Raw genomic sequence first — 20,948 nt, 5'->3', positions numbered from 1 at the left:
TTAGGAAATCTAATATCAGCAATGGCTCAATTAACAAGTTTATAGCTGGCCATGACGGTCTGTGGCAACAACAGCTGCACCAGCACATCATAATGAAACATGACATCATATTGTCACTAGAGAAAGCAATGCTGAAAAAGAGGCATTTTGAGATGCCAAGTCTGTCTCAGCCTGGGGGCTATTTTCTTTTGCTCTGGCATCTCAGTGAGGATAAAAAAGACAACATTTTGAAGGTGAATCTCGGAAAACGTCTTTTGGCATGTGGAATCTGCTAATACTTTAGGGGCCAACTAAGAGATATTGGATCAAGCTGGAATCCTCTCCCCCCCCCCCTCCACAAATGCCTTGTTGGCGAATAGCCTGGGCTGAAAGGGTTTGCATTGTATAGCTTGACCCACTTGCTTGACTCATTGGGGTCTCTGCTGAAATCTTGCCAGGGACCCTGATCTCTGCATGCGGCACATTTGGGGGAGGGGCTGCATTATATAACTGGGCAGGTGGGTGGTTGAGGCAATGAAGCTCAAGTATGCGTTATAAATTGTTCTTTTCTTCTCCTCTCTATGGCATTTCAAAACAGACCATTAATTCACAAGGAACACCTAATGTGATGCAAAAAAGTCTAGATGGATCACTTTGTATCTCTGCTAGTCTTCCCGCAGTCTTCCCCCCTCCACTGTTGCCCGGTGGGTAAGTTTCAGGGAAGAAGGAATCTTGCCAAGAAGGGACAATTTGCCTGAGATGACAGCCAGAACATTAGGACTGTTCCTGTTGAATCTTGAGATGGTGTTCCTCATGCGCAGGGCGCACTGTTTATGGAAACATGATCTCTACATGCACTCAGTATTAAGTTGCAATCCTGTGCCACATTCTCTAGCGTGATCCTGGGCAACAGGATTTACGTCTGAGTATACATTCACAACAGAAACTATTTTTGTACAAAGGGCCAAGTCTTGATTCCACGTCAATACCAAGTCTTTTTATTTCTTCGATGTCTATCCCACTCCTCCCTGCAAAGCAGGCTTGGAGCAGTTTACAATAAAATAATAACTACAGATAAAAACAATACCCCTCCCCTCACCCACTAGATACCTCCTGCCTGGATAAAGGCAAGTCCAATCCCGTCACCTCTCGGAAGCTAAGCAAGACCGGCCCTAGCTAGCACTTGGAAGGGATACCAGGGTTGTGACCCAGGGGCAGGTGATGGCAAGCCACCTCCAAATGTCTCTTGCTTGGCAGGCAGACAATCTTTGGATGGCCTGGTGACATCCCACCTATGCCATACGATAAAAGAAACGTGGAAGGCAACAGCGCAGACCCATAACCTGAGTCTCTGGGGTGGGCAGTATGTATGAGTGCCTGTTTGGTGTAGTGGTTAGGAGTGCGGACTTCTAATCTGGCATGCCGGGTTTGATTCTGTGCTCCCCAACATGCAGCCTGCTGGGTGACCTTGGGCTCCCCACAGAACTGATAAAGCTGTTCTGACCGAGCAGTGATATCAGGGCTCTCTCAGCCTCACCCACCCCACAAGGGTGTCTGTTGTGGGGAGAGGAAAGGGAAGGCGATTGTAAGCCGTTTTGAGCCTCCTTCGGGTAGAGAAAAGCGGCATATAAGAACCAACTCTTCTTCTTCTTCTAAATTCAATAAATAAACAAGTGATGAACTTTGCATTCGAGGCAAGAATATAAAATTGCACCCTTTATTCTACTGTAGTAAGCGTTCTAGAAAATAGGTAAATATAAGAAGAGTAATAAACCACTGCATTTATTTTGTCACGGTATACATTCTGCACCCCACCGCTTTATGTGCCCACACCCTGGCTACAGCTCTGGAGCCGTGCTTTCCCTTGAGAATTGCTCCCGCTCTGATGTTAATGGATCGACACCATCTGCCTCACAAAGATTACAGGTAATGTTTTGATTGAACAGCAAAAAACTAGTGACAAAAAAAAATGTTGTATCTTCCTCTACGTTTAAGGCGATCTTTAAAAAAAAACATTTTAAAAAGTGTGTAAATTTAAAAACCACCTGAGTATTTATATGAATGCAGCCATGCCTTTCTAGAAAGAGATTTAAAGCAAGAGAAGTGTCTGTGATTTCCCGATAAAGATTCCGATTTTGATCTCTACACATCCGAAACGGAGAGCCCAGAAAGCCCACGTGGGAATCAGCGCGTCCTTTAAGGAGGATTCCTGCGGGATGACAGTCTCGGACCTTTGCGCGACCCCGGCCATTGTGACCCGCCGGATTCAGGACTCTGAGCCCGTGAGGCGCGCCCTCTGGCGGGGGGCGGAGGCGCGGCGGAGGCTGCGCCGAGGGGGAGGGCCGCCAGGGGGCGGGGCGGGGCGGGGCGGGGCGGGGCGGCCTGCGTGCTTGGCGCCGCCTCCCCGAGCGAGTCCGGAGAGGCGCGTTGCCAGCCGCCCGCGAGCGCTGCTAACAAACAGGAGCCCGGAAAGCCGAGCGAGGCGGGCGTTGTGAGCGGCGCGCCGGGACAAAGTCGCCTGAGCGTTCCCAAGAAAGTGGCATTCCAGGGCCGGAGCCGCGGGAACCGGCCGCCTGCCCGCCGGGCGCTCTCGCACGCAGGCGGGCGGATCTTCTCCGCAGCCCTTGTGGACCGAGGGCGAAGAGGACCCGGGGGGCGGGTTTCAACGGGGGGCCGAGAAAATGAATCGGAGTTTTAATAAATCTCAGAGTCTGCGGTATTTTGGTTATAGCGCGGTGGAAGTCAAAAGTAAGGTAAGCGTGGCCGGCGGGCGACCGCGATGCGGCCCTTCTTCTTCTTCTCTCCCCCCCCCCTTTCATCTTTCTCCGACCTCCCCCTAATTCGTTTTTCAAATGAATGGGAAGGCCCTCCCCTTTTCTGGGCTCCCCCCCGCTTTGGTTATTGATGCTTAAGAAAACAGATTTGAACAACAAAGTTTGGTATGAAAGGGAGAAAACGTCCCGTCCCCCCGGCTTTAAAATAAACCCCCCGTGTTTGCTTTCGTTTTAAGTCCGGGCTCCCCCGCCCCCGGGTCTGTGTTCCTTTCCCCTGGCTGTCTCCCCCGCGGGGGTCCCTTAGCAACTTGCTCTGAGGCCCCTTCGGTCGTTTGCCGTGCGGGGAGGGGAGGGGGAGGCGTGGGGGCTGCTTCTCTGGCCGGGCATCTCCCGCCCCCGGTCTCGCTTCTTTGTTGTGCGCGGAGCTTGTGGGACTCTCCGTTCTGCGGATCCGATTCCGGACGGGGCTCGCGGCGCCTCGCTCGCCTTGTGGGTTCTTCCCAACAAAAGGCTGGCTTCCAAGCGGGGGGCGGAGGATCTCCCGAGGCTTCCTCGGATCTGGATGAATCCCGGGAGGCCGCCAGCAGAGGGGAGCGAGGGCTGTGCAAGCGCCCACCCGGCGAGTCGGCTCCCACTGGATCGCCCCTTGCGTGGGAGTGCCTGCAGCAGAAGCGAAATCTTCGGTTCTCTCCCGGCTCCCATTGTCTTCCTAGTGGAGGAGTGGCGGAGTTTTGTAGAAAAGGACGTCTGTGTGTGTGTGTGAACTCGGGAAGGCGACTAGGATACCGAGAAGGAACGGAGAATGTTTACCCCCCCTCCCCTTTCTCCCCCCCCTCCTCTCTTTCTTCCAGGGGGAGATTCGGTGCAGGAGCTGCCCCATATAACTCTCAGCCCTGCTGGGAGTCAATCCCATCTTGGCCCTTCAGATGGTTCAGGCCATCTTCTCCTGGCGCTCTTAATGCTGCCTGGCACGCCTGCGAGCTCTCCTCCCTTGCTAATCTTGTCACAACTTGCTGGGTTGTGTGTTTCTCCCCCCTCCGTAAGCGCCTGCTTCTCTGCCTGGTGGGGCTCCTCGGCTGCTTCTTGGGCCTGTTGCTCAGGGGTGTTTTCTCTGACTTTCCCCATGGATTCAAGTGGGCAGCCCTGTTGGTCTGAAGCAGCCGAACAAAGTGCAGTGGCACCTTTTCCTCCCTTCAGCACTCCGCTCACCTTCTGGTGGTTGTTTGCTCCAGTTTTCTGAGAGCACTTCTGTGCCAATTTTTCCCTTGTTTTGCTTCCAAGCCGATGGTAATTTAAAAACTGACAGATTCTCTTGGCTTTCCCACACACACACACATTCTTTTGTCACCCTTCAAAGATCTCTTCCCACCCACATAGAGGTTGTTCCATTCACTCGGAACCTTCTGCCATTCTCTTCCCTTTGTTGATGTGCAAGCTCCATTTCCCTCTCATTGTATTTCTTTTATACAAGTAGCATGAGTCAAGCAATAAGAGGCTATTGCCAGTCTCAGACTGCTGAATTTTAAAAAATCTAAAGCCACTGAGGGAGGATTTTAAAAGGAGCTGCATGAGTTTTAGTTCCCTGCTAGTATTGACTTGAAAGTGGGATCGAAGAAGAGGCAAATAGTAACATTCCCAGTGCAAAGGAGGGGAGGGGATTTTAGTGCTTTATGCAAACAAAATAAAAGGTGAGGATCAGTGCAGAATGGAATTGACCTGAGAGATAAAAGAGAGACACTGGGATGGGAAGCCTAAATCTTTGACATTTTTTCTTTTTACGTTTTAATGAACAAAGTTTTGGGGGGAGCATTTTTGCCAATCTCTGGAAGCTTAATATGAAAATGGTGGCTGAGCCAGATGGACCTTCTGTGAACAGCCAAACTTAAGAATTATTTGGGCTCCATCCGTTTGGAGGACAGAATGCAGTCCACACCGGACAGGCTTTAAAAAACCAGTGCGCAGGATCAGATTAGAGACTGACAAAGAGAAAAATGTGCAAATTTGTAAGAAAGGGCAGGAAATTAGCGTTACTGTGCAGCTGCCCTGGGACATCACCCCCTTTTTAAATTTCAATTTAATGACCACAAAACTAAAGAAGTTCTCCAGTGCTTCTGCCAGGGGACTCCTCCCCCATACAAATTGCAGCCCTGAGCACAGCCTGGTGGAGACTCAGCTGACTTTGCATAGATGTGTCAACGCGCACACACATGTTGTCAACAGTCACAGTTTGCAATGTCAGTGGGTTCTACTGTCCATGCAGTATACCAGCCTTCCTCAACTGTTTGCCATTGAGAAACCCCAGAAGTGGCATGATTGTGCAGAGGCATAGCTGAAGACATGCCCATTCAGGGCCCTTCCCCTTCCTGCTCCCTCCAGGTCCATCATTGGCCATTGCGGGGGGGGGGGGGGGGAGAACAGGCCAACATGACTATATATGGTCATATCACCTGGTAAATGTTTATAACAATTTAAAAATATGTTTAAAAATTTATTAACTGCCACCCATTCAGGAAATTCTTCCAGGGCCATCAAGGAACCCCAGGGTTTCACAAAAGCCCACTGTACACCCATCATGACCCCCTGTATTAGGAGATTGTGTGACTCTGTCCCATTTTTTTACAATGGCTGATAACACAACAGAGAATCCCTAAATTTTGGCACTATGGAGGGGAGCTTGGCAAGCTGCTTGTCAGTTTCCAACAAAGTCTTGTCAATTTCAGCATCAGGTTTCTCCTTTGACTCCTTCCTTTCTGTTCTGTTTCGTTCAACAAACTAATGCTAAAATGCATGCACGAGACCTGAACCACACAAATGGTAGGCATTTGCAGGACTACTGTGCAGTTGGACGCCACCACCCCACCCACCACAAGGGACGTTCCGCCCCAATTTAGAATAGGTTTTTTAAAATTGTAGCTGCAGAAGAAGTACATGGGAGGAAAAAGAATGGCGTGTAAGGTGGACAGAGAATCTGAAGTCAAGATTAAAGACTTACGGTTCTGAAAATCCACAGCAAGATGTGTGCGCATAATGGGCCTTTGTTGAAAGGAAGGCTCTGCTTAGTGGCTTAGTGAAAATCATCCCCCAACTTTCTGATTCTTCTTTTGGCAAGAAGAGATGCTGAAGAGCATCCCAGCCTCTTGATGCATAGCTCTACCCACCCCCTCCCCACCAGCCCTCTAGAATGGCCCTCTAGGGAATATGGAGAGTGCAAAAGCTGCCTGGCTTGCCCTCAGGACCCGGGCTGACCAGCAGCAGCCTGTGTCTTGGGAGAGAGACATAAATTACATACCGCTTAAGTATAGCCTTCCAACTCAGCCTCCCGGTTTTAAGTGCTTCCAGAGTTCAAATAAATCAAAGGGGGTGAGGAATAATGGGCCGTGAGTCCTCTTGGATCTGACTGAGGTTCCATCTTAACTCATGGTCCTGTTTCTAACAAGGCCAGCCAAATGCCTGCTGCAAATAATGATGATGATGATGACATGAAGGCAGAGGCCTCCTGTGTTCCATCTTACCGGCATTGCTGATAGCTGTTAGTAGACTGAACTATGCCATCTCAGCCAAGTTACTGGCTTCAGTTATCATAGAGCGGGGGGGGGGGGGACTGTGGCATAATGCTGGCAGGGGCTTGTGGGAATTGTAATCCATGGACATCTGGAGAGCCACTGTTTGGCCACCCCTGACATAGAATGCAACTTTGCTCCATATCGTACTGTACCGCTCCATGGGGTTTTTTTAGTCCTAAGTGGCCATTGCTACAGCGCATGGCAGTGAATCCATGAGTTAAGCATGGCATTGCATGGATTATTGCTTCTGTCCTGAATGACCAGCCACCCATTTCATTGGGTGACTCTTGAGTATTATGAGGGAGGAAGCGAACTCTCTTCATGCTGTTTGTTTTATAAGCTTGCCTTGGGTGCCTCTCCCCAACTCCAAAGCCCCGAGCACTTTGGTCTTTCCTCCTGGAGACAGTACTGCAGCCCTGGGTCTTGCTGAATTCAGTCCTTGGGAAGGCTCCTACTTCCTGCGCTTGAACTCTGGTGTGCTTCCATGGTGCGGCTACAGATCAGGAATATCTCCTTGATCAAGGCTCAAGGGGGTAGCAAGTGACAGTAGATGAGCGATAGGAATCTGACTGTCCTGCATACTGCAGGGGGTTGGACTAGATGACCCATGAGGTCCCTTCCAGCTCTATTAGTCTATGATTCTAAGCACCAGATGTGGTTGTCAGCAGTCAAGGTGCTGCTACAACACAGAGGACTCTGTGTGGGCACAGTTCATGTAGGGAGCCAGCTAGATGAGACCAAACCCACTCACTGCCTTTGACATGGCTGGTTGGGCACCCTTTCGATCAACCTTTTGACCATGAAATATTTTCCAGATTTTGAGGAACACCAGAAGTGGTGGCCTGCCCCTTCAGACAAATGGGCAGGGAAGTAAGACGCAGGAACCAGCCAGTCAACCAGTTGATCATTGAGACTAGTAGGCCTGTAGAGCAACAGGAGGAAGGGGTTCCAGTGACGTCTAGTAATGCCAGTGGCCATCTGAACTTCTGGGAAAGGCTACAGAACCCCTGGGGAGCTCTCACATAACCTCTGGTTGGGAATCCCTGCTTTAGAGTGTGCCCCAGTAAGTGGTTGTCCGGTGAGTCCATGTGGCGACTAATGCTCTGCTTACAATCACCTCTTTTATCAAAACCTTACCTGAACCACTGTGACTTCCCCTTGTCTGCATGCTTTCCCTGCCACCTCCTTTTCCCCTGTCTCACTGTCTTTGTTCCTTTGACAATCCCCAGGCGGGAGAGTAACCAAGGTCATCCTGGTGATGCATCTCAGGAAGGTCCCCTTTTCTTGCTGGCATTTCATTACTGGCTCATACCAGCTTACTTTGTCTTGGAGCAGACAAGAATACTATAAACTCCTTTGAGTTCCCCCTGGGGCGAAAGGTGGGTTATAAAATAAGGAAGTCAAATGTAAAGAAATATGCTGTCATGGTGGCAGTCCCCTGTGGGTCTCCGTTCTGCCGCCAGTTTGTAAATTCAGGCAGATTTCTTGATGCCTTTCTTGGTTTAGCTGTCTGAAAACATGGGCAGTAAATATATATCTGCGGCTGTAACTGACATAGAGACTTATACTGATTTACGTGTTTTGTACACTGTTCATGTAAACAGATTGGTTCTGGAGGTATCTCGAGGCAGCTACATTATGTGTTCTGTATTAGAGGTTAGCTGGTGCTCCTGTTGTGAAAATGATGGTTGAAGCAAAAAGATGGAATATAGCTGACTTCCATTCTCCCTTGGTATCCGGAGTAATCTTGTGTCCAATAATACAGAAAAATAATGTTTTTCTCTTTTCAGCCTCTCTATATATTTAGAAAATTCAGAAATGTGCACTGTATTAAGCACCCTTTAAATAACGGACTGCAATTCTAGATAAAGGAATTGAGCTGAGTTCATACGGCTCCTTTAGTTAGTTTATCCCTAACACGATTGCCAGGCTGGCTCACTGAGATTCGTACAGAACAAAGTTTGAGTCTAGCAGTGCCTATAAGACCAATAAACTCTTATTCAAGATGTAAGCGTGTGCACGCATACTTCTTCAGACACCAGTTCATACAGTCCCCTGTGTATGTACTGATGGTCAGTGGTTTGGTTTGGTTGCAGCACTCTGTCCCTGAGGGCAAACTAAGGGTGGGGAATCTCTGCCATCCATTTTCTAGATCAGGCTATCTCAACCAGGGTCTCGTGGAACCCTGGGGTTTCTTGATGGCCCTAGAAGGGTTTTCTGAATGGGTGGGAGTTAATTTTTTATATATTTGTTTAAAAGGGTTAAACATTTATGAGTGATGTGACTATTTATGGACCTACTATTTATCAACCTGCCCCTCCACAATGGCCAATGATGGGCCTGGAGGGGGTGGGAAGGGGAGGGGCCCCAGGCGGGTGTGCTTCCCAGGCATATTCTGCACCATCGCACCACTTCTGGGATTTCTCAAAGCCTGAAAAATGTTTCAGGGGTTTCTCAGTAGTAAAGAAAAGTTGCGAAAGGCTCCTAATAGAACTGATTTCATCATAGTGGTAACCTTGGTAGCATTCCGGTAGCACATACAATCTTTTCAAGAGAACCCGTTTGATCAAACACCAGATGTGGTTGTTAGCGATCAATGTTAACTACTATGAAGCTCAATAGTCTGTTTGGAATACAAAAGTGCTCATGTACCTACTCTAGTAAGGGGACAGCACTCAGTATAGCCTCAGCGATGTTGACCGTTTTATCACTGGCGTTCTACATTCCTAAGGACGTGTGAGTTCGTGATCGCTGTATGAAGTCTGCCCTCAATTTACGGCGACCCTGCCATGTTTTCAAGGCAAGAAATAAATAGCTGCCATTGCCTTACCCCTACATGGCTGACCCTGGACTTCCTTGGTGGGTTCCCATCCAAAATACTAGCCAGGGCTGACCCCGCTCTGCTTCTAAGTTCTTACAAAATCAAGCTAGCCTCAGCCAACCAGCTCAGGGCTTTGCAATGGCTGCATCTGGTTATAACCAGTTAGGAAGTAATGTAATAGTATATTGTGGATAGTAGGAATGGACAAGGTCTCTGGAGAGGCAGCATAGAGGTGTGCTAAATACGGACCATGTATCCATCAAAGGGTTGTAATGGTAAAGTTGGGGCCTACTGAAATTGGTACCTCCCTATTGCTGGTGTATAGACGGCTGATGAAGAAAGAGGGCGACTGATGCTGTTCCCTTATTGCCAGCAGTTTGAGGCTGTGATGCTGGAGCTGTGTGATTGGCCTGGAAGGCAAGGCAGCAGCAGCTAGAGGGGGAATTTTGTTTTGGGCAACATACTTCTGGGCAATTAACTCCACTCCACTACATTCCTAGTAAATGAACCTCAGATCAGGGTGATTAGGATGTCCTTCTCTGCCTTTCTCCAGGCTGTTCCTGTCGGGTGTCTTCTTGGGAAATAAATTTGAGTGAAAGGAGCTGCTTGTAGGATTGAGGCTGTGGCAAAGAATGTGTCTGAGATTCTTGGTGTATTTCTTTTTTATAGCTGCTTGGATTTGGGGAGCTACTGAAAACTGTGGTGGCTTCAGAGGTTATGAGAAGTCTGGAGGCATCCCTGCCTTTGAACCCCCAAATTATTTGGGTGAAAATTCAAGGGTTTCTAGTCAATTCATGGGACTTACTATCTTTCAAAGTCAAGCCTTTTCTGCTTGGTATACCAGCTTAATGTTGAGATAATGGGAAAACTGCTTCAGTAGTTCACACTAGAGTCAACCAAATTCTTCCTCTTTTATGGCAAACCCTATCAGCAGTTCCTGTCTGATCATCCAACGTGTGCATGAACCCAGACGGTAAGTGTGTGTTTCTGTGATCCGAGTCACAGAGGTATCTAGTGATGGTTAGCAGCAACCAGGTGTGAAATGGTTCGCTTGAATGCCTGGTATTGGAGACGACTTGACACAGAACATTTTATTTAACATGTTTTGTAGGTTTTTTGCCATTTCAGGGTTCAAGCCAATGCTTGATGTCAAATGAAAATGTATGTGTGAACCAGAACTGTGTCTTTCTGTAGTCTGTAATTGATTAAGCAAGTGGTGAGAGAAAGAGTAGGCACTGGAGTGGCCGATTCAGTTGGGAGAATACACAGTCATTAAATACGGGTTCTTTTAATTTGTTTTATTTAGACATTGCAATACTTCAAGGCCTTTAGTAGTAATCAGAAACTTGACACAATTAATCCCTTTCAGTGTAAATCCCTTGATTTAGGTTTAAGGTTTCCAGGATTCTTAGTCTCTTCTGTGTTGTGGACTGTAAAACACCCACATTCTGATCAACTGATACCCATTCATTTGTGTGTGCATCTATTGCAACTTGACTTGGTCGGGAGATGGAGATGAATGGCTCTCGAGCGCATATATCTATTTTAAAACATAGTTCAGGAATTGTTACAGTAACGTACTTGGAGTTATTGATGAAGTTCCTGGATATTGTACTTCTAATGGTACTGTTGTGTTTCTTAGATTATATAGTTAGCTTTCAAAGTATGGTCTCTTTGCTGTCACACTCATCCTAGCCAAGAGAGGAACAAAAATTGGGTGATGAAATGCAGTGTTTACTAAGTCCCAGATTCCTTCTAGTCAAAGTAACTTGGCCACATGTACCACTAATGATGGGTTGGAGGAGTTGAGATTATAAAGGTCAGTGGTCTTGGCACGCCTCATTCCTAAAAAAAATCCTAACGTTACTATAGCATATAGTGTAATGACAGGGTCTCAGTTAATTACTCTCAGCATCCCACAATTAAGACTACATCTGTCCATTAATCTCCAATCTTGACATACTTATTTCCTTCATTGTGTCCCTCCCCCCCATTTAAACCAAACAAATGGTGACTTCATAAACTCAGCTTGTTTTATTTATGTTTGGTCCTTGAATCTGTTAAACATCTGCATTATGTTGCATGTTAATTTGCTGCCCACCTTCTGCCTCTGTGTAATGGTTGGGGATATTCTGTTTCATTGTAACTGATAAAGTATGCATGCATATGAAAGCATAGCCCTTGAACAAAATTGTGTTGGTCTTAAAAATGCTGCTGGACTAGAGCTTTTTATAGCAGACTACAGTCATTACAGTGTAGAAATAGAAGAAAAGTTGGTTCTTATATGCCGCTTTTCTCTACCCGAAGGAGGCTCAAAGCGGCTTACAGTCACCTTCCGTTTCCTCTCCCCACAACAGACACCGTGCGAGGTGGGAGAGGCTGAGAGAGCCCTGATATCACTGATCGATCAGAACAGCTTTATCTGTGCTGTCCTATCTATATCCTTTTCTTTCCTGGCCTCTTCCCATGTGATGCAGGCAACACTGGGGTCCTCTCAATGGAAGATCCCTCCGCATTCAAGAATTCCAGCGTGTAGTTTTTAATCTAGGGATTGTTCAGGGAGTTTTGACAGATTAGCTGGGACTCTGTTGTTTTGCTCTCTAAAGCCCCAAAGTTCCCCATTTATAAGCAAGGGCCTCAGTCTCTTCTTGCAATTATAAATGTCTGGATTATAAATCCTGCACAGATGGCCTAAAGGATTGGGGGGAGGGGAAACACCCTGGACTTGTTGTTTACATCTGTTTCCTGGCTTGGTAGTCATATTTGCTTGCCATAGACAAATAGCTGTTTACGAGGATGGTCTTGGCCTGGCTGGACCTTTCAAGAGCTGAAGGAGGTAGGCTCAAATGCCATCTGGCCTGTGATTCTCCTGGCAAATGTTCTTCCAGTCCTGGTTGTCGGGGGAAAAAAAAGATTGACTCATCTCTCTGTTGTAAGCACCGACTTGTCAAAGCCTGTTTGAGAACTAGAAAGTTGAGATCAAGAACTGATGTTTCTCTTTGTTTGTTCTCCAGTGCTTGAACCTGTAAGAAGAGGTAGGAGTGGGCGTAGTCCGCCCTCTTGGGCCTTGAGGGGCGATGAGGTTGGGATTGCAGCGTTACGGTTGGTTTTGAAAGGAAATGACAGACCTTGGACAGGGAAGATGATAGAATTCCATGGTAGAAACTGTGCATGTCAACCAGAAGTGCTGGGGGAAGAGAAGCCTTTCAAAATGCAAAATAAATGCGGGTTTTGAGCATTTGTTTTTGTATATCAGCGTAGACAGGGATACCGTGTTTTGAAAAGCAAAAAAGAGGACATATTTCCCAACTAACTGCTTCAAATGAGTAATTGCTGTGGCAAATCTCATTTTAAATACATCTAGAAGAAGAAGAAGAGCTGGTTCTTATATGCCGCTTTTCTCTACCCAAAGGAGTCTCAAAGTGGCTTACAGTCGCCTTCCCTTTCCTCTCCCCACAACAGACACCCTGTGAGGAAGGTGAGGCTGAGAGAGCCCTGATATTACTGCTCGGTCAGAACAGCTTCATCAGTGCTGTGGGGAGCCCAAGGTCACCCAGCAGGCTGCATGTGGGGAAGTGCACAATCAAACCCGGTTTGCCAGATTAGAAGTCCACACTCCTAACCACTACACCAAACTGGCTCTACTTAAATCTACTATTTAAGATGTGATAACTAGGAATATTCCTAATCTTCCAACCACAAAAGAGCACATTTGTTCATCAGGGTTGGTGTGGGGCCTTTTGGTTTTTGTTTGTTTTTGTATGTGTATGTGTGTTTGTTTGTTTTTTTGCCTTCTTACAGGCTCAAGCACTGGGTGACACCATTAAAAAGGACATCTGGTGCCCCTAAACATAGCGATAAATACTGTTTTACATTTGGAACCCCCAATCTGCGGTTGGAAGAATGGCTGGATCAAGAACACATAGATCAAGGGTGGCCAAACTGTGGTTCTTCAGATGTCCATGGACTACCAAGCAGGGGCTCCTGATAACTCTAATTCATGGACGTCTGGAGAGCCACAGTTTGACCACCTCTGACATAGATTATTGCGTTGCTTGGTAGAACTATATCTGGGTCAATTCATGGCTGGTTCTCACATTCTGTGCTATAGATCTCTTTGGTTCTTAGTTGAAAAGTAATCTGAGCAAGCTTTGATTTAGTAGAGGTGGAATGGGAGGAAGCAAACCCTTTGCTGACATCCTAATATACACACGTGCATTTCCTTTGCATCAGAGAAGCACATTGGACCTCAACCAGGGCTAGAACTTTCTCTGCCCCCACCCCCACCTGGTGGAATGAGCTCCCTGAAAAGATCTGGGCTCTGCTGAACTTCCACAGTTCTGCAGGGCCTGCAAAATGGAGCTCTTTCACCAGGCATTCGGTTGAGGTTGACCAAAGCAACAGCATCTACTATGCCCCCAGAAAACCCCTACCCATATACTGAATCCCGAACCGATCCACCTATGGAATCATAGTTAGCAAGTTAATGCTGTCCCTGGAATTGTTATATGGAAATGTTACAGGAAATGTTATAGACACTGTTATCACCAGTTGAAAACACTGTTACTGTTGTTTTTATTTGATTTCATGAATTATGCTGTACTTCTCTATGTTCTATGAAAATTGCCCTGAGCCAGAAGGAAGGGCAACATAGAAATATAATAAACAAACAAACAAACAAAGGGACCTGATAGGGACAATGGCTCTGTTGAAAACCTGAATCTACTGGAGAGCCTGACGTTAACTGTCCTATCCGGAAGATGTGAGTGCCTTCTCACTAGCCTTGGGAAAGCATGTTTGCTCAAAATTTATGAAGCAAATTGTGTTCCCTCTGCCATTCCCAGGGCTTAGGGTTACTGATCCTTGCTGGCTGTTTGCCTGTTGATTTCCCAGCATCCTGAGCCCCATTCTTGTTTGACTAATAAGGACCAAAAGATAGAATGTAACCATTGCATACTCTTTCTCTTCATGGCCACCCAGCAGAATTTAGAAGGTTTTAAGTGCAAAGATAAACAGGAATAGGAATAGGCCTGTTCACTCAAGACTGAAAGTAGTGGAAAATACCCAAAGGATTCTTCTGCTCCGGAAGATCTCAGCAATTTATATTAATGTCCTGAAGAGGGGGAAAAACTGGTTAGTTTAAGGCCCATCAATGAACTGTCATAGAATAGATCAAACTTTGCTACTTAAGAAGAAACATTAGCACATGGGACTCCATACCATTACTAACAGTGGAGCAAAGGAGTGTTTCCTTTTTATGTGGACTAATTGTTACCCTAATAGCAGCTCCCTATGGATGTTTTGGTTTGAGAAAACAGAATAGCTACAGTCTTGATGAAAATTGGTCTTGTGAATTGTGAGTTCTGAGCATGGAACGCCAGGTGCACAGTTGGTTAGACCCAACTAGTAGAAGTTGCTATTGCCAGCTTCAGGAAGCTTATCCTTCAGTGCAGAGCTACACTGCTGCCCCACCTACCTGTGATTTGTGGCATCCTTTCATCGGTCGGTGAGGAGCAATGTGACTCACTCTGTGTAATCTGCTTTGAGTTCACCTCCTACCTTATAGAAGCATTTCCTCTCTGTCTGTCCCCCTTCCTGGCCCAAGTAATCCCAAGGGTCCTCTTCCATCTCTGGAAATAGACTTCTACACTACATTAGATCAGCGGCTTTTTTTCTTTGGAAGCGTTTTCTCTGTGTGAAGCAGGGTTTCTTCCCCACTTAGAGATGTCCGTCCTGCAACATGCGCATGCAATATAAACTCCAGGGAACTGGAGCCATTGCTGTCAACACTTACTTACATTGCAAAAATCACAAACCCTCCACAGATTTACCACCCACCTGTCAAGGACCAGTGCTCCTAAACCAGCCTTTTCTCCACCACCTCTATGTGATTATTTCACACCAATCCACTCTCCTCCACATTGCAAGTGTGCTCCCACTGATGGCTCCCTTTCTTTGCACTCCAGTCCCACTTACAGACCTTGACCCTCCACAAAGACCTGGTGCTGAAGTTTGAGCCTGAGGACTGACAGCTGGGGGACACAGGTTCATAAGCCCCCCTCTGCCATGGAAGCTGCTGGGTGACTTTGAGCTAATCACTCTCTCAGCCTAAAGTACCCTACATAGTTGTTGTTGTGAGAACAAAAACATAGATGGGGAGAACAATACTTGGAAGTAGCTTTTCTTCCCCGTTTGAGACCCTACACCAGCCATTTTCAACCTGTTTTGGGCCACAGCCTTCTTAGGAGCCTTTTCTCAGGTTCCAGGGCCCCCCGTCAAATAAGGACACAACACAACAGATAGATGGAAAATCGTTTATTATTAAACACCAAGAAAACATGAGAATTCCGACATACTGGAAAACCTTTTCAACGTGAAATTGAAGTTTAGAACATTAGAATATTTGGCCAAAAGAAGTGTGTGCATTCAATTTTTTTCTTGAATGTATTACGTGATTTTTTCTTTCCCTTGATGAGGGTCGAACTCTCTAGCAATTAATGAGGTCATATGTGACAAAAAGGACAATTCATTGGTTCAGTTACCAGGGCCTCAGTTGAACCTTTTGGGTTCCCCTTCTCACATTTCCCAGACCCCCGGGGGGTATATGGTCCTCATTGAGAATGGATGCCCTACACCAGGGGTAGTCAACCTGTGGTCCTCCAGATGTCCATGGACTACAATTCCATGAGCCCCTGCCAGCAAACTCTGGCAGGGGCTCATGGGAATTGTAGTCCATGGACATCTGGAGGACCACAGGTTGACTACCCCTGCCCTACACTATATTGCCTTGATCGGCTCCTTTTTTCCATAGGATCTTAGCAGTATTTGAAACCCTATGAGGAGATATTTTTTCCTCTTCTGAAGCAGTTTTTTTCCTCTTCTGAAAGGGCTACTCACTATTCTGTACTTCCACGCATAGCCTGAGCCTCAGAAATCCAGAATATTCCATGCTTTTCAGACTTTACCTACTTTGAACCAAAATCCATATCAAATATCCTTGCAATATTGTACACTAGTATCCCTCTTTATTTCTTGGTCACTATTCCTTTAGGCAAACCTTGTTGGAACGTTATTATTTTAAAAGAACATGGACAAATGCTGTTGGGTTTTGCCAAGATAGATCTCGGTTTTTATTCTTCTCCTAAAAACGTCCTTGAACATTTTCAGAAGAACTAATTGTTAGCTATGCTTGGTAAAATCTAGCCTTTTAAGCAGAAAGATCTTGTGATGAGATAACCTTTAATCATGTTTAGGTGCAACGGGATATTGCCACATCCCTGCCGGTTTTGCTGGTATTTGATTTAGCAAGTGGTTTGCTATATTGGGATATTCCTGAGGTTCTGAAATGCAAAGCTACAATGCTCAAACCTTCACAGCCTTCTTCTTAAAGCAGACTGTGTAGGGAATTTTAAAAATATTTTTAGAAATTAATTAATGCTCAACCATTCAGGAAACCCTTCCAGGGCTGTCAAGAAACCCCAGGGTTTCACAAAACCCTCATTGAGAAAACCAACTTTAGATTGATCCTGCATTGAGCAGGCAGTTGGACTACATGGCCTGTGTGGCCCTTTCCAACTCTATGATTCTATCTTGACTCTATCTAGCATTGCCTGGCAATCAGCACCTTCCCTCCCTATGTGTAGTGGCTGAAGAAATTATGTTTCACTGTATCTGCAGAAGTGCACATGCACGTGCAAGCTTATGCCTAGAATCAAACGTCGTTGGGCTTACAGGGGCTGCTGGACTCAGAATTTTATTCTCATACATTTACCATGTGAATGTTATGGGATTCTGTCCCTGGACTGTCCCTGGACGATAGTGAGAGAACGCTGTTTTCAGCGCTGCCTATACTGCTGTGCTTTTTGTTGTTGATGTTGCTGAGGGGGAACAGTTGCTAGGATGGGGCAGCACTGAAGCAGCTTGTGGTTGTCTTGCTTGCTAGTAGATCATGAATCTGCGAGTAGAATCTGATATTTTTTTCTTCCGTTTGGAAGAAACGTCAAATTCATGTCAAAGGAGTCATTCGAAGCATCCCTTCTTTTTCGGCTCCTATACCTTCTGCATGAGCCTCTTGTGGTGCAGAGTGGTAAGGCAGCAGAAATGCTGTCTGAAGCTGTCTGTCCATGAGGCTGAGAGTTCGATCCAAGCAGCCGGCTCAAGGTTGACTCAGCCTTTCATCCTTCCAAGGTCGGTAAAATGAGCTGGGCCGCGGCTCCCTCTCCCCGCACCCCCCCCCCGCAGTAAAAAACTTTCCAGGCTGCAAGCTTGCGGCCCGGGAAGCTTCTTACTGCAGGAGGGGGGGAGAGGGAATCAGGGCCGCGCATTGCGCATGCGCAGGCCGCACATGCGCCATGCATGGCCGAAATTGCACATGTGCAGCGCGTGCATGAAAGTGCCGTGCGTGCGTGATTTTAGCCGCGCATGGCGCATGTGCGCGGGCGCGCATGCACGGCATGCAAGGGCAGGCAGTTACCCTGCCGGTCCCCAGCCTCAAAAAGGTTGGGGACCACTACGCTAGAGGGTGTCACCCCAAGGATCAGACATGACCCGGTGCTTGCACAGGGGGTACCTTTACCTTTACCTTTTATACCTTCTGCAGACACATTCCCAGGATGCATTCCTGACCCTTTACCTTTTTGAAAATGGCCCAGATATTGCAAATGCCCACCCTATTACCTTTAGAATTCCATTTAAGTTCTAACCTCTTACATTCACTTTTAAAGATGGTGTATGATGGGTGTGTGGGTGTGAATTGAATGGCACCAAGTTTAACAATGTGGGCATGCTACTCTAAATGTTTTCCCTCCCCAATTGAAGAGATACCTTCTGTTTTGTATCAATATTTCATAGTGGAGGCTATCAGAAATATGAAACCATTGTTTAGCAGAATGACTAACAATAAATCTTTGTCACATTCAATTCCATGTTATTTTTTAGTAAAACTGATGAAAATATCTCTTTGATGCTCATTTTTTTATTCAGTTGCTTGTGGGCTATCATTAAATAGTATACAGTTTAAATATATTATGGAGTGGTTTGTTTTTTTTATTTGTCTCCTGCTGCTCGCCTCAAATAATTTCAGTCAAGAGCTTGAGTTGTTTTGGATTGGCCATCTTGCTTGTGAATGGTGGCAGAAACAGCTGTGTGCAGGTTCACAACTTCTGCCTCCTTTGTTAAGCCTGACCAATCCAGAATTCCTTTCATTTGGCTGCTGTGAAATGCCTAATTCGGTCTCTAGTAACCACGCCTGTAACAGGAATGATGCAGTCTTTGGCTGAAGTAATTGCACCTTACTTATTCAAGCAGGTTTTCTGACCTTGGACTGAACACTCTCTTTGCTTCAGGATGTAGGAAGCTGTCCTTGGTGTTTTGATAGAAATCACCAGTGTGTTCTCGGGTTGCTTATACAGGAACACCCGACCTGGATAGCCCAGGCAAGCCTGATCCCATGAGATCTTGGAAGCTAAACAGGGTCGACCCTGGCTTATACTTGGAAGGGCAACCTTTGAGGAATACCAGGATTGTGACGTGGAGGTGAAGCAATGGCAAGCGACCTCTGAACCTCTCTTGCCCAACTGCAAGACAAACTTGGGATCTCCTGGCTGCATAACACACATTCCATATGATAATAAATAAGAATAAAATAATGTGCAGGGGCTTTGTCGTGCTCGGCCAGGGGGAGTGCTTCACCTGTTACTCAACTGTGTGAGAGGCTTGGCATGAAATGAGGCATCTGAGCAAAGAAACAACCTGTCCGACCTGCTTGCCAACTTCGGTGTGGTGCTTGTCATCTTGTTCCATCTCCGGCATGTGATTCTCCGCTGAAATGCTGTTTCCATATCCTGCTTGAAGCCTTTGGGGATATAGGGAAGCCTTAACCCTTTCTGGCACGGGTCATCCCGTTGACTAGGCTTGTATCTTTTAGCAAACAGGTCTACCTAATGCTCAGTGCTGATGAACACAGGGATTGTGCAAGGGAAATGGCCAGTGGAGGGTCCTTGGTACTTCTGGATGGAAGTGGCTGAATCCATAGACTGGGTGATGGCATACAAAGGTGCACAATGTTTGTGTGTTCAGTGCTGCACTGCTGCCTCCTCATGTCATGGACCAGCCAGCTCCAGCAGAGCTCAGTGATGCAGGCAACTCCTCTGAGGAAGAGGCAGCCAGCTGGCCAGTAGCAGGACACTGCAGGAAGGTCATCTCTGAGGAGCCAGACATGGTACGGTGACCTCTCAGCCCTGAGTGGACAACAGCCATCTGCCAGCCAGTTCACCTTCCCTGTCACAAAAATCACAGGAACAGCAGAGAAGGAAGAATAGGAGGGAGATGTAAAACAGGAATGTTCAGGGCCAGATTGGCAGTACAACACAGACTCCATATCAGCAATGAGGATGAGTGTTTGCAGGAGCAGGACTGAGGTGGCTGCCAAGCCTGATGTATAAAAGCAGCAAACAGTGGTGTGGCCTCCTGGAGGCAATGTGTGTGATGGTTTCTGGCCTTGTAGCCTGTATTTCTGATAGATTCCCTCATCTCTGACCCTGTCCTGTGCTCTAGAACAGGGGTAGTCAACCTGTGGTCCTCCAGATGTCCATGGACTACAATTCCCATGAGCCCCTGCCAGCAGTTGGGAATTGTAGTCCATGGACATCTGGAGGACCACAGGTTGACTACCCCTGTTCTAGAACTCTGTTTTTGGATTTCCCTTTGGTTTTGAAGCTGTGAGTGTGCTTTATCTGGTATAGGGACTTTGAGATTATATTTTGGCTACTTCTGCCTATCTGCTGTGCACCTGCCATCACGACAGCTTGGCAGGTTACATTAAGGCATGAGCATACGTGTTGTAGGCTACCCGTCATGAGGTTACTTTCAGCATACTGGCCACAAAGACTGACCACTCTGGCTGCAGAAGGAATGATGAGTTGATGATGGAAAGGAAGTAATACCTTTTTGAAATCATTGTTCTTTTCTTCCCAGTACAACAATACAAGGTACTATAATGAAAACCTTTCTGCTTAAACTAGCTTGTAAGTTTTTTTAATGAACATGGAGCATAGCCACAAAGCCTGACAGAGCAGCAGCAAGAATATCCAGCAATGTATTTATGCTGTGTACGTATAACAAAATTAGTGTACTTATTATGCTGCCAATTTGTTTTAAACTCTGGGCTTCCCTAAGGAACTGCTGGATTGCATTTTCTAAGGAACCAAAGATTGCTAAAATAAATAAAATTAGCTGCCCCCGTGTAGAATTGAAATTCCTAGGGTTTCATGAGAGCCAGCAAGGGATAGTAGTTAAGTGTGACAAGACTGAATCTCTTCTGTGACTGGGTTTGATTCCCGACTTGTCCATAGGAAACCTGCTGGGTGATCTTGGGCTGGTCAGTTCTCTTGGAGCTCTCTCAGCCCCATTTGCCTTATAAGGTGCCTGTTGTAGGGAGGGGATTGTAAGCTGCTTTGAGACTCCTTAAGCTAGAGAAAAGAGGGGTATAAAAACTTATTTTTCTTCTTCATGGTGACCACGAGGAAATAATTTAGGCTTCCCGTCAGCATGTGTGATACGAACCTTAACTATCTTTTGTTCCCTGTGCTGGATCATCCCATTCCCTACAATATTTCTGTTGATAAACATAGGGATATTTTACAAATCACCATCAGCTGTTGTATTGAGCCTTGAATCCTGAGGCCGTGCAATGCTTCATTTGGTTCCTGTCCCAGGTTTAACATGCTATTTCTTAGTCTGCATCAAAGGTGCTTCATATGCTTCAGGTCCTGCTGCAGCTACTACTTCATGTGAGAAAATCAGTTTTGTGTG

General features: G+C 46.5%; 1 protein-coding gene across 2 annotated transcripts in view; it reads left to right on the top strand.

Annotated features, from left to right (window-relative positions):
- Positions 1-2,332: 2,332 nt before the first annotated feature.
- Positions 2,333-20,948, top strand: part of PARD6G (par-6 family cell polarity regulator gamma) — an 85,187-nt gene continuing 66,571 nt past the window's right edge. For both annotated transcript variants that reach the window (XM_077352983.1, XM_077352980.1), the window contains exon 1: positions 2,333-2,732. In XM_077352983.1, coding sequence (XP_077209098.1) covers positions 2,661-2,732 — 72 coding nt within the window. In that variant the 5' untranslated portion in view covers positions 2,333-2,660. The remainder of the gene's footprint in view (positions 2,733-20,948) is intronic.

This window comes from Paroedura picta, chromosome 9 (assembly GCF_049243985.1).
Source record: "Paroedura picta isolate Pp20150507F chromosome 9, Ppicta_v3.0, whole genome shotgun sequence".
Lineage (NCBI taxonomy): Eukaryota > Metazoa > Chordata > Lepidosauria > Squamata > Gekkonidae > Paroedura > Paroedura picta.
The sequence above is the reverse complement of the archived record's forward strand: the minus strand, read 5'-3'. Positions and strand labels throughout refer to the sequence as shown.